Source organism: Melanerpes formicivorus, unplaced genomic scaffold, assembly GCF_026170545.1.
Source record: "Melanerpes formicivorus ecotype bairdi unplaced genomic scaffold, bMelFor1.0.p_v2 SCAF_17, whole genome shotgun sequence".
NCBI lineage: Eukaryota > Metazoa > Chordata > Aves > Piciformes > Picidae > Melanerpes > Melanerpes formicivorus.
In genome coordinates, this window is record NW_027142369.1 from 13,779,378 (window position 1) to 13,793,159 (window position 13,782).

A 13,782-nucleotide genomic window follows, 5' to 3' on the forward strand; every position below is an offset into this window, starting at 1 on the left:
CAGAAACGACTCCTCTGACACTCTACTCTCGCATTGCACAGGGCAGAGCTGTATCAAGCCCTGAAGCAGCAATTAAACTGCAACAGTGAAAGAACCTGCATGTTTGCAATCCATTTATGCGCAGATGGAGACTACACGTGCAAGTCCTGACCAGCTCAGCAATACAGTCGCCAGCCCAGAGCTGTGAAGCTGTTGGACATGTTGCTCCTGAACTCAGGCCTTCAGCCTTAACATGTGGCTCGTGGCCTTAATTCACAGAGGAACATGTCTTGAAAGTGTGTTCTCAAACCATCTCTTGTGAGAAACAAAGTGAATTATTTCACAGAGTCCAATAAGGAAGAGGTGAGGCTGCCTCTCACAGATGAGGTATATGCTAAATAGAAAAAATGCTGCAGTATGCATATGGGACCTGAGGAACTTGTACTGAAAAAGAAACAAGGAAGAGGCACCTTCATGTTTATGACAGAAACCATGACAAGGAATTGAAGGCCAAAGGCGTTTCCTCCCCAGTCTGGTTGGGCTGCCACTCTTGATGAACATTAGCCACAAGGTTGTCTTGTGGGAGTAAGGACTCAGAATATGGAATCACAAGAGGATCTCATTGAAAAGGCACTAGGAAGAAGCATATAGTTTTAGGTTAATGAGACTCATCCCATGACAGAGCGGGATAAAAATGGTACAGTTTGGGATTTTTTTAGAGCAAGTGCTGCAGAAAAACAAAAACCTTAACAGCAAAAGCATAAGAAGAAAAGCCATTGTCAAGTTATTGAAATGCTCCCCATTTACACAGCAAAGTCATATTAAAAACAGCAGCAGACAAAGTACGTCCCACCACCACTGGCAACCGGGACATGTAAAATGTTTATAAGGTTAACTATAAAACAATTTTACAAGCAAAATATGAACAGGCCAATTCAAGAAGATATATATATATATACACACACAGAATATATTAAAATCATATAAATTATGTATTTATACAAAGGGCACAAACATAGCAAAAAGCTACAGCTGGTTAAACAGAATTGAGCTTGAAGGATCAATTTCATCTGGAGATGTTGCAATTTTCTCCCAAGTTCTATTTATTTTACCATTTATTTTTGAAACTTGGATAGATTGATACCTCAGACACCAAGAGTACAGAAAGCAAAAAGCAAACAAAAACAAAACAACAAACCAAACAAAAAAAAAAAAACCAACCCTAAACACAAACCACCACAAATCAAAGAGTTCTCATTCTGTATGAAATGACAGTAGCAGTGGGTGGGGTATATCTCATATGAAATTCTGCTTTAATTATTTCCACAGTAAACATTTACCAGCTCTCTTAGAAAAAAAAAAAGGTCAGAAGTGATCCACTTCAGACATCCCACCCTGGCACATATATTTGATAACATCTGAATGTTGTTTGATTTGCAAACATTTAAGGGGTAAAAAAAAAAAAAAGAAAGAAAAGAGGAAAAAAAAACAGAACAGAAACACATTTCAATCTGCAGGGGGGGGAAAAAAAAAAGTAAAAAAGGTGACAGATGGCAGCAAGTTGAAAACTGAAGCAAAACACTCAGCTGAACTAGAAATGATGCTCTCCTTACAGCAGTCTGGCTAGCAAGCGAGCTTGAAAAAAAATAGTATTTATTTTTAATTGCTCTTTTTATTTCAAAACATAACAGCATATAACCACAATCCATTGAAGCACTCGAGAAGCTAAACAGTCCCATCTGTGGGCTTATATTCAAAACATCAACTAAGTGCTCTCCTGAATTCAGGTCTGTAGAGTACGCTCTGTGTAAGTTGTACCTAAACCTTCCCCTTCGTTAATGCAGTTTCTTTTAAGAGGCTTGCTACGTCTCAATTAACCGACTGGCCCTGGGCAGGTGAGGAGCAGTTAGGGCAAGCTAAGTTAAGCAGAAATAAGAAAGGCCAGACTAGACATATACAGAACATTGGCTTAGGACACAGAACCAAGTGTGGAGAAAAAAAGTAAAAAAAAAGAAAAAGCAAAAAAAAAGAAAGCAAAGCAGTTTCACTAGCTGGAGGTTACACAGGGAGGAAAAGAGAAAGAAAGAAAATCAGCCATATACCATACATAACGAACAGTGGATATCTAGTACACTGAAAGGAAATCAATGCAAACAGGGTTTCCTCAGCTTCAAGTAATCTTTGATGCCTTTTTGGCCAGCTGTGCTACATCATAAGGAATATTTTAATAGCTTTTATACTTTACAATTTAAAGCAGCTAATTTTTCTCTTACATACCGAATTATCTCTAGTGAACATTCACCTCTGGTGGTCCACACATTCTGTATTAGTTCCTTGAGAGAAGATTCAAGTGAAATTATATTGCAAATTAAAGACAGGTACATTCTGTGTGGTTTAGATTTGAAAAATAGGTTTTAAAGGCTTGTCAAAGTTCAGAAGAAAAGACCTTTCCATTAAAAAATCTTAGCTTAAAAAAAATCATTAAGACACCTTTGTCTGACCCAGGGTGCTAATAAAAAGATTACAAATATACTACATTTTGACCAAGAAGACTTCATGAAAATGCTGCTTTGGAGCATGCAACACCACTGATATCTGTCACGTTCCAGGTATCAATGTATCCCAATTCCACCACAGCCCCTCATGATTTCCTTTTTGGTTCCCCAGCCCCACCCTAACCACCCAAATTATAGATTACAAAAAAAAAAAAAAAAAAAAAAGGTCAAATCTAGAGTTAGTGGCAAAATCTTCACAGTAAGTTGTTAAAGAAAATGTTGTTGTGGTCATCGCCAAGTGATCTCAGTCAATTGGACCCTGAAAAATTAGCTTGACACAGTTGTGTTCCCCAGACAGTTGCGTTGCACAGAAAGGGCAGGCAGCATGAAATGCGTGAGTACCATGAGGCAGTGGGATCTGAGACCAGTATTTTGCAGACTTCTCAGAGCACACGTGTCCACAGGGGGTGAAAGCATGGGTTGGAGGACCAGCATCCACGTAAAAGCCTGCTTCGCAACCAAGCCAGAGAGGCACGTAGGGGCCAATGGTTCTACACATAGGACATTCCCGCTCATTGGCTTCTGTGTCACTGCGATGTCCCCAGTTGTGATAGCCGTGAACGTGACCACAACTGAGGTATGCCCAAGGCTGCTTCTCTTCTACCACATCTTTACGGTTGATACTGGGAAACGCTAAAGTGTTTAAGCCCACAGGGCACTGTGGTCTGGCAGCGTTTATCTCCTGTCGCAGGGCTTCGATGTGTTTCTGAGTCGGAGTGTGAAACAGTCCATCTGCCGTTCTCCACAGAAGGGTGGCTCCACACAGGTCAATCAGAGAGCCATCTTGCAGTACGTTGGTCTCATTTTCTACCTAATGGTAGAACACAAGGGTAAGTAGTTAAGTCTGAGAGCTTTTACAGACGACTGAGTTCTGCTACCATGTCGTCCTACCAATCATTACCCTGCCTAAGATACTTGATTTTTATCTTATTGTTTCCTTGTGGCACCCTATTTGCCCAAATCCTTCCCTTGTGGCACCCTATTTGCCCAAATCCTTCCCTTGTCTCTTCCCATATTTAAGACTATAATGAACATCAGTCTCTCATTCTGTGCTTGTAGAGGAGGTCCTACATTTTCAGCTGTTACATGCTATGGCAACACTACTTATCACTGATTCTCTCTTGCTTATAATTACTCAGGAAAAATATGTAACCTCTAATTTCTTCACAAACACCCCCTTACCTCTGAGCATGCCACTTTCTATCTCTAATACTCTGTTTGCCTTTGTCATGTTTAGGGAGCACCTCTCTTCTAAGGAAAGGCTGAGAGACCTGGGCCTATTTATCCTGGTGAAGACTGAGAAGGGATCTCATCAATGCTTATCAGTATCTAAAAGGCAAGGGTCAAGAGATGGGGCCAGACTCTTTTCAGCGGTGCCCAGTGACAGGAAAAGGGGCTATGGGAACAAACTGGAACTCCGGAGGTTCCATCTGCAAATGAGTTAAAACTTATTTGAGGGTGCTGGACCAGATTGCCCAGAAATGTTGTGGAGTCTCCTCGTCTGCAGAGAGGCAGCACCTGCCGGGACACTGTGATCCTGGACAACCTGCTGTGGTTAACCCTGCTAAAGTAGGGGTGGTACTAGATGAGCTCCAGCAGTCTCTCCCACCCCCCACCATCCTGGGATTCTGTAAATCACGATAAACTGAAGAGGAAATCTGCCATTCTTAGCAAATGATCCCATGGAATTCTTTGCCCATGTAGGCTGACAGAGGCTGCTCATGCAGCAAAAATTCCTTTTTGGACTGAAACTGCTCCCCATGACAGACCAGCTGTCCTGCCACTCAGGTTTTGGGTTGTGGGTTTGTTTGGGTGTGGTTTTGGGGTTTTGTTTGTTTGTTAGGGGTGTTTTTTTTTTTGGCTTGTGGCAAGTGTAAACATTCAGAAGCATGAATTCCCACAGTGTACCTCCTCAACAGTGAAACTGTTCCAGGAATACATTAGGGATAAATGACAAATGCGACGTGCACAGGTACTTGCATAGATTATCATCACAGCAGAGTGACTTACCAGTTGAATTTCTCAAGTGACAAGTTCTGCAGCTGAAGCCACACAGGCTCAACTTCTGAACAATTAGCCACCCCAACTAGTTAAGCCCTTTAATGAGGTATTCCATGCAAATACAGCCCCAATGTGCACCACTTAAAGGCTTCTCTCATCTGGCTAAAAGCAGGTACTTAAAACATTTTCAAGGGATTATGCCAAACACTTTGTACTTGGCTGAAATATTATTTATCTTAATGTCACAAACACATAAGCAACTTGTGCTACTGCTACCAGTTCAGTAATGATAAATATACATTAAAGAGGTTCTTTATGAAATTAAAATGGAAAACAGATCTACTGCCTGGCTTTATACAAAGAAATTACCTTGAGAACATCACTAAGGCAAAACAAATACCCAAATATAAACAAACACGTTAAGTAGGTGACATGAAATCATGTCTGCCTAAGAATACTATGAATGACAACCAGTTTGGCTTTTACATTTTAACCCAGTTTAAATTCACAGATGAACTGTGGATCATCCTTGCACAAAACACAGGTAGACTACAGGTAAGAGGTCACCAGCGCAAAGTACTTGCAGCAGAAAAAAAATCTGGCATTTCAGGAAGAGATGAGAGAAGTCTTGATTCAATGCATTTTTTTTCCCAGGTAATTCCTTCACAAACAGCAAAGCCAAAAAAAAAAAAAAAGAAAAGCTTTCTCCTATGCAATGTGTTCAATTCATTATACAGTGTGCACTGGTATTATGAACCCAATCAGCGAATACTGATCACACAAATGCCAGTGTGCCGGGTAATTTTATTTAAATGAGAATTCAAGTCACTTTGGATGCAGGGAAGGGGATTTATTTGTTTTACTATGCCTTCCTTCAGCAGCCTTAAAAAGGTGCTTTGCTAACCACTTACAAAGGGTGCAATTGCAACATCATCTGTCCCAGTCCCTGAGGCTATGTTCGCCTGCCATCGTTAAAGTGACAAAGCAATTTATGTACTGCAGGCTGTCTACTGAAGGAACAACAAAACAGCCAAACTCCATTTTCCCGAATCCTCTAAGCAGCCAGTTTTCTGCCAAGTCAATGGCAAAGGATGAGTGTCTGGGATACCTCAAACACAATCAAGTCTGGAGAAAAGAAGGCTCCGAGGTGACCTTATTGTGGCCTTCCAGTATCTGAAGGGGGCCTACAAGAAGGCTGGGGAGGGACTTCTTCGAATATCAGGTAGTGATAGGACTAGGGGGAATGGAATGAAGCTGGAGGTGGGGAGATTCAGGCTGAACGTGAGGAAGAAGTTCTTCACCGTGAGAGTGGTGAAGCCCTGGAATGGGTTGTCCAGGGAGGTGGTTGAGGCTCCATCCCTGGAAGTGTTTTAAGACCAGGCTGGATGAGGCTCTGGCCAGTCTGATCTAGTGTGGGGTGTCCCTGCCCATGGCAGGGGGGTTGGAACTAGATGATCCGTGTGGTCCCTTCCAACCCTGACTGATTCTATGATTCTAATGGAAGCTCAAGTTAGTGCACAGAAGCAACTTTGGTATCAAGAAGAGAAGGAAGGATATTCTCCCCCTGTAGAGCACCCTTTCTCAGTCCTCAAGGTCTAGCAGTTGGATGATAAAGTTAAAGAAAAGGGGAATATTCAGTTGCTGTGAAGATGCGCCTTGAACATCCTCTCACTTCCTGAACCCTACCAAAAGGGCAGAACAGGCTTTTCCAGGTCCACAGGCAGGACAGCTTTCTCACCTACCCAGAGACAAAGAGGACCTCTGGGGAAGCTCACTTGCCTAACTGGAAATATAGATGTGTCTGTATTTTTCTGGGTTATTTCTATCAATTCCATGATATGGCAGTAGTTTTTGCACTTCCCCACTTTCAGGGTGAAGATAAAGGGGTGACTGATTATGGCCTTCTCCTTTGTAGGCCCCCACAGATCTTGGGAAGGGGAAAGAACAAGATAGCTATGGGAATTCCCTTCTATCTTCTATGAAAAGTGGATACATGCTTTCATGGGAACCTCTCTTCTGGCTATGTATGCCACAGATCTCTGTTGCAGCCAAAATCATTCACTTGTGGTGAAGGCAATGTCCATCTTGCCTCACAGGATAAAAGAGGAATATCCTTAGCAGGGCTTCTCTTATCTTCATAGTGCCAGGTAAATCAAACAAGCTGTATTATCCAAACTTATTTTGCATGCAGGTGGATTCTTCCTGTCAAGACAGTACTGCAAAAGACAGCTCCACATGCAGTAACTTCCAGATGTCCCCATGCCCCAGGAGAACATTTCAGAGATGGAGATTCAAGAGCAAAGTTTATTTAGCTTTCACACTTCGTGCTATTTCAGCTGGAAATGTGACACTAACAGAAATCTTAAGTGTTGTTCTGTATAAGTAAACAGAAAAGCAGCACAGTCTACTGTAACACATATAATTCAATGACTTCAGTGCCCACTACCCAGGAACAACACTCTTATTCTGCAGTCAGCCCGTGACTGCCTCCATTCAATCCCAGGGAAACAAAAGTATCCCTTGCTTTGCTTTAATTACCAGTTTACTTTCAACTTACCAGCTTCCCCCTCTGTTGAGCCGATCTGGTTTCCCGGAGAGTGTACACATCACCACAGACTGAGATTTCCCGCCAAACTCCAGGCTTAGACTCCTCTGTGAACCCTCCTTTTGGGTGCATGACCAGCACCCCATTAGTTGTCAATCCATCCATGTGGCCATCAGGATTTTTCCACTTTGCTGCTTTTTCCTGCACATGATAATCACCCCAGGGAAAAAAACAAAACCGAGTTTGCCTGAAAGATAATGGACTGAAGTTTTACACATTAAATTCTTTTTGGCCCTGGCTAAAACACAACACTTCCTCACTGGTCATGCAGTGCATAGGCACAGATTCACATACACACAGAAAACATACCATGCACCTACCAAAACAACAAACCAAACCATGTGCCAGGGTGGTAACATCTTGGATGTTAGGGTGAAGTTCTTTACACTGAGGGTAGTGAAATACTGCAACAGGTTGCCCGGAGACGTGGTGAAGGCCCCAGGTTTGGAGGCATTCAAGGTCACACTTGATGGGGCTCTGAGCAACTTGATCTAGTTGAAGTTGTCAGTACCTGAAGGGGGCTTTCCAGGACCTGAAAAGGGCCTACAAGAAAGCTGGGAAGGGACTTTTTACAACGTCTTGTAGTGGTAGAACAAAGAGGAGCGACTTTAAGGTGGAAGAGGGGAGATTTAGACTCGACATTAGGAAGAAATGCTTTATAGTGAGAGTGGTAAGACACTGGAACAAGCTGTCCAGTGAAGTTGTGAATGTCTCCTCCCCAGGAGACATCAGGCACAGGCTGGATGTGGTCTTGAGCAACCTGGTCTAGTGGAAGGTGTCCCTGCCCGTGACAGGGGGGTTGGAACTACGTGACCTTTAATGTCCCTTCCAACCCAAACCATTCTATGATTCTGTGTCCCTGCTCACTGCAGGGGGGTTGGACAAGATGACCTTGAAGGGTCCCTTCCAACCCAATGCATTCTATGAATCTACGATCTATTGCTTGTGCATCTTTAATTCTTCCTTAAATATTGTTTTTAAACCCTGTTGAGTGCCTCTGCCTGCATGCCAGGTCAGAATTAAGGCCTCAAAGGTCAGACAGGCACAGCCTTTTCTGCAATGCCGCCGATAAGCTCCTTGGCCTTCAGCACTCAGAACTGCAACAAAAGCTTATTCACAAAGACTATCAAGAATGTATCAAACAGACCTAAAAGAAAATCCACTAATACTTACTGAAGTAGAGCTCCATTGTTAAAAGGCAATTATGACCATGAGTCCATGCTGGTAATAAATCAGGCACATAAAAGTGCAGTTTCCACTCAACACTGCAGCTGGTACACTGAAGCAATAAACATCTAACGACAGCATAAGCTATCAACCAGTACAAGGAAATTTTGAGGCTTAAAAATAACAGAATAAAACACCAGAGTTTGCTTGTACATAATTAGTAGTACTTACACCAAGAAATATGTTTTTAGATGAGTCAAATCCAGCTGCAAAAATCCTTGCTGTGTATGGTGGGCTCCTGTCACAAACAATCCTGCAGGCAAAACGGGATATGGTGCTTTGCGTAATCTGGGCTTCATCGTTATTTGGACTTCCCGAAATAGTATCGGTTACTACAAAGTCTATAGGGCTTTCTGTTGACCTCCCAACCTGGGGGGGGGAAATAAAAATAATGTAATATATTATTAGAAAGAGCCACAGAAATCATCAAACATTAAGGCCAAAATTTTGACAAGTTAATGTTGGTGACATGAGTAAATTACTGTCTCCTGAAGTCTTGGATGGCAAGATCCAGACTTGGACTAATCTCTATTTTCTCATTTGTCCCAGGCAGAAGGTCATCACTGACAGGACAAATTTTCACTTACTACTAGTGATGTAAATACTTGCTCAACAGAGGCTACAGTTAATTGTTTGACAGAGTACTGTCAATGACATGACAGTCTTATTACCTTCCCAGCTCATAACCCAGCCACAGCAAATTACTTACTACTATATTCTGTCAATTAAGGAATCACTAATTTGAAATCACAGAACATTTTGGGTTGGAAGGGACCTGTAAGGCGCACGTAGTTCAAAATCCCTACAGTCAGCAGAGACATCTTCAACTTGATCAGATTGCTCAGAGCCCAAACAACCTGACCTGGAATGCTTCCAGGGATGGAGCATCCAGCACCACTCTGGGCAACCTGAGCCAGGGTCTCTAAGGCAGCTGTGGAAGATACATATGGCTCCATTATTAACAAACATCTGCAAACTGCATTTGCTGTATAGAAACATCACTCAAGGGTCAAGGAAAGCGATATTACTAATACTTAACCTTTGCCACAAGTGAACTGATAGCAACAGTACAGGGATCTCTCATGTACTTCTGCTTTACCTCTGTTTGAGCAGCGTTAAACCCATATCAAAGTTCATGTCTGAAGTGACACATTGAGTTATTTTCTTTGTGTCACAGGTCTCAACTTGAGTATAAAATGGGATGAGCTTGCTGCAGGTAAAGTGCAGAGGAAATAGTATAAATAACCTAAAAGTATACATTTCAAGTTTTCACAGAACATCAAGTGACTACTAGAACACCCAAGAGACAGAGTTTAGAAATGGTTTAACATGGGATGTTTATGGTTTATGTAGATTGACAAACTGAAATTAAAATTTAAAGCTATATTCTTCCTCCTTTTAGTGTCATTTTTACTAGGCTTCTATTTCCCACCCAATGCAAATCCTGCTAAGAGTTGGCCCCAACCAGAAGCAGGAAGCTTGTTTGCAACTTCTGACTATTCTCCATTTGTCTGTGAAGACTCTCAAAGGATCATCAATATCCAACATGAAATAAGTTCACTCATAACAGGTTTCTGCCTGCTGCAGTCTCTCCAAACACTCTAAAAGCTTTTAGAGACAATTAAAGTAAAACCTGCCTTATTTTCACTTGAAGGATGACAAAACACAACTCTTTGCTACCAATCTTCTTCACATGATACTAATCAGTCACCATAAAATCCAAATATGTTTGGATATAAGTGCTAAAATCTTTATACCAAGCTTTCATGTGGTTTTAAAATCTCTGCATTTACGTGTAATATTTTAAGCTACAAAGTAATTATCTCATTTGTGTCAAGTCCCTCCATACAGTATTGAATGCTTTCAATATTTGGGTTTGTCTTCTGTTGAAAAAGCCTTCCAGTCTCATGTATTGTGCTACATTTCATCACTAGAAATTACTTTAAGTGGCCTTCAAAGCATGGCAATTCCCTCATGCACCCTATTAGATCAAAATCTAGGGTTTAAAATCACCTGAAATGCAAGCCCCTTGGGAACAAAGAACATGGTGCTATCAACATCTATCCTCCAAAAATGTTAACTCATCTGATGGTGCTGCCAGACTCCCGTCACTACAGACCTAGTTCCATTATGCAAAGCAGCTCTTCACAAACTTCACTACTCATTTTTCTTCCATTTTGCTCCATAGAGCAGAAGACTTGCTTTGTTTCTTCCTAGCTGTGTTTTGGGACTCTTTCTGTTAACTGTGTCGTATCATACATTATTGCACTAATCTACTTCCCATACCAAACCATAAATCTTCCGACTGATGCACAAGACAGCCTCTGTAGTCTGCACTACAGGTTACTGTTAAAAGCTGTGTAGAAGTCAGCTAGTCAATCAATTTGCTAGTGTCTACTGTCAATCAAAAAAAGTGCCATTAAAAACACTGGCTTCTGATACAAGGCAAAACCTGACAACCTGCCTGCAGAAAATTTAACAGCTGCAAATTCCTGGACTTCAACAGAATTTCATTCCAAAGACAGGAGAATTAGACCATGGCATCTTCAGATAGGCTCCTCTTCACAAAAAAAAATAATAAATATAATCAATAATAATAATAAATCAATAAACAATATAAAAATAATCAATTCTTCCTCTGGGATGTACCTGCTTCTTGCATAAACTTGTAGTCATTTAGGGTACAAGCTACATGTTTTGGTTCCTTGTGGTGGTATGAACAGGTACAAATCAACCATTCTCGGCCAATTAGACCATGAAGGAGGAGGATGGTTACTAAACTCTGAAGATTTTTGTACTTTGCTGCATATAGATACCAGATCGAATCTGTGATTCCATTCTTTTTAGCATTACTTTGTTATTATTTATTATTACTTTATTATCAGAAGGGACCTGATCTGCGTGTAACTAAGGCAAAGCTCTGTAACAGCATTTGTGCACCAACTTCACCACAGAATTACATTAAGGAAGGAGAAGAAAAAAAAATTATAAAAAATCACATACCAAACAGCAGAACAAGAACAGTGAGGGGGAAAAAAACAAACCAACAAACCAACAGAAAGAAAAGCCTATTCCCAAAACCAAGCCCAGGCTATATGAACAGAATCATGAGATGTCTGCGACAACCTTCCAAAGCACCTGAGCACCTGCAAGTTTCAAAGCTGCAGGAGGCTGTGAAGCCATTTTGACAAACATCTGCTAGATTACTTGCACAAGTGACTGAGCATGAGGACAAGAGCATCCATTCCTGCAGCTTTCAAGCAGCAAGAACTTTCCTGGTTAGTGCTTTGAGTAAGATATTCAAACATTCGTTTAAAGAGCAATCTTTGTAAATAACTCTTCATATTATTTAAAAAAAGAAGAGGCTAGTAGAAGAACAAGGGCTAGGACTTCTATCTGAACTTCCATCATATAGCCCACATGGGTAACAAATGATGTGTCTGCATGGGGGTGGAAGGCAGAGCACAGGCATGGCTATTTTAACTGCTAAGTTATATGCAGGAAAACATGGCCGTTTTCATTTCATTATGGAAAATGTCAAGAAAATTGGTGTTTAGACAGCCTGAACACTGCTCTTCGATGCTTTCTGAATTTCTTTAAATGCCTCTCGTATAGTCTCCCCACATTTTCCATATATGCCTCATGCCCAGTAAGTATCCACTCGTGCATCCTCTCGGTTATAAGCTTGGAAAGCATAAAGTGAGAAGCTGTTCAGGGTTTGCAATCTTCAAAATTTTTCTGTTTGTTTCTGGAAAGACTGCAGAATGCAAATCACCAACATAAACACTTCTCATGTTTTCTTTTAAGAAACTGACTGACAACAGAGTCTCAAAGCGGATGAAGGAAAAAGGTGATGGCTTTTTTTGTGAACTGTGAATCTCCCTCGATTTTCACAGAAAATCAGGTCTAACCCAATGGGTTCACAGAAGCCCAGGCTGCTGGAAGGAACCTCTGGGGATCATCCAGTCCAACCCCTCAGTCTACTAGGCTATTCTCTTTCCCAGTCTCATGGCTAGGCACAGAGTGCAATCCTTAGAAGACAGCCACAGAGTGGATGAAATGCTTGAGGTGAAGCTGAGATCAAGTCACAGCATGACACATCTCAAGGCAGAAGAAACAATGAGAAGAGGAATTCCAACAACATGGAAGCCTTAACCCTGACATATCAGCCATTTGAAGTGGCACCAAAATGACTGAGATGCTCTACCAACATAAGATTCAGCTCAAAAAGTTTTACAGTTATAAGAGGGGGTGTGTGGTTTGTCCTGTTGTTCCAAAACAAACATCTGCATGGCAAGTAATTGCCTGAACCATAGGCAGTCTCTCACTAATGTACACGGACTGAAATTAGTGTTTGTGACATTTCACCAGGCACCTGAGAGGTGACAGAAGGGGCAACGATAATCTGTGCTTATACTATGACAGTAAGAGATGGCCACTCCAACACCAGCTGCAGAAGATCAGCAGGCCTCTGTTTCAGGCAGCACAGTCCAAAGTGTCACCAGGTACAACCCTGAGAGAATTCCTCCTCTGCTGAGCATCAGTGGATCTCAAAGGTGAGCGAGGAACAATATGTTGTTAGCTGCGTTATGCTATGCTTGACCAGCCTATCCCTTACTGCTTTGGATCCAAAGCATCTTTAAACACTTAAAGTACTGCTTCAGACAGGGGTCACCCAAACATTGAACCTGTGGAGCACTGCTTTGCCTGTGCTACATCTCGCTTCAAGTTGCTATATTGCATTAGTGACAACTAAGCACAGCTAATTCTTCATTAGTATCCCCCCCCCCCCCAGTAAAAGATGTAACCACCACTAGAATATTATACAGTTAAGAAGAGAACTGTCTATGTAATAGAACCAGAGAAGCAGCTGTTACTCAACTCCTCTTTATTCCTTTTTTATTGTACACAAGACGTGGGGAAATTCCACCTTTCAAAAACAGCTTTTCAAAATTTACAAACAACAAAATGTTTTACTCAAGGCACAAAAGCATCTTACAGAGATAAGCTAGCATCACACAATAACCCAAAAAGGATGGGTTACAGTTTTCTTTTACTAGTGAACACAGAAAAAACTATTTCAGTTCACTCTGGCTGTGTGACCCATCATGCAGCAGCAAATGAACAAGACTTACTTTATTCAATCTCTATTTGGACTTAATTCCAAAGTCACACCGGAAAAATATTATGTAGTGCAAAAGCAGAAGCCTTATGAAGCAAGGACATCTTGACAGAGCTATTTCCTCTTCTGTCAACAACACTCAACTGCTGACCCTTCTACATATGAAAGGCTTAATGAGGAGGGATAACACTTCATGATAAGATGCTCTAATTACAGAGGTCACTAACAAGACAGACTCGACTAGTCTAGACTGAAAGAGGTTTTGTGTGTTTGTTTTTTTCCCCCCAAGCTTA

General features: G+C 41.4%; 1 protein-coding gene across 1 annotated transcript in view; it reads right to left on the reverse strand.

Moving 5' to 3' along the window:
• Positions 1 to 668: 668 nt before the first annotated feature.
• The window catches only part of PELI2 (pellino E3 ubiquitin protein ligase family member 2), an 82,670-nt gene continuing 69,556 nt past the window's right edge, over positions 669 to 13,782 (reverse strand). Inside the window, exons 4-6 of the mRNA XM_068149019.1 lie at positions 8,539 to 8,736; positions 7,093 to 7,281; positions 669 to 3,345 (exon numbers count right to left, since the gene is read on the reverse strand). Coding sequence (XP_068005120.1) covers positions 2,779 to 3,345; positions 7,093 to 7,281; positions 8,539 to 8,736 — 954 coding nt within the window. The 3' untranslated portion in view covers positions 669 to 2,778. The remainder of the gene's footprint in view (positions 3,346 to 7,092; positions 7,282 to 8,538; positions 8,737 to 13,782) is intronic.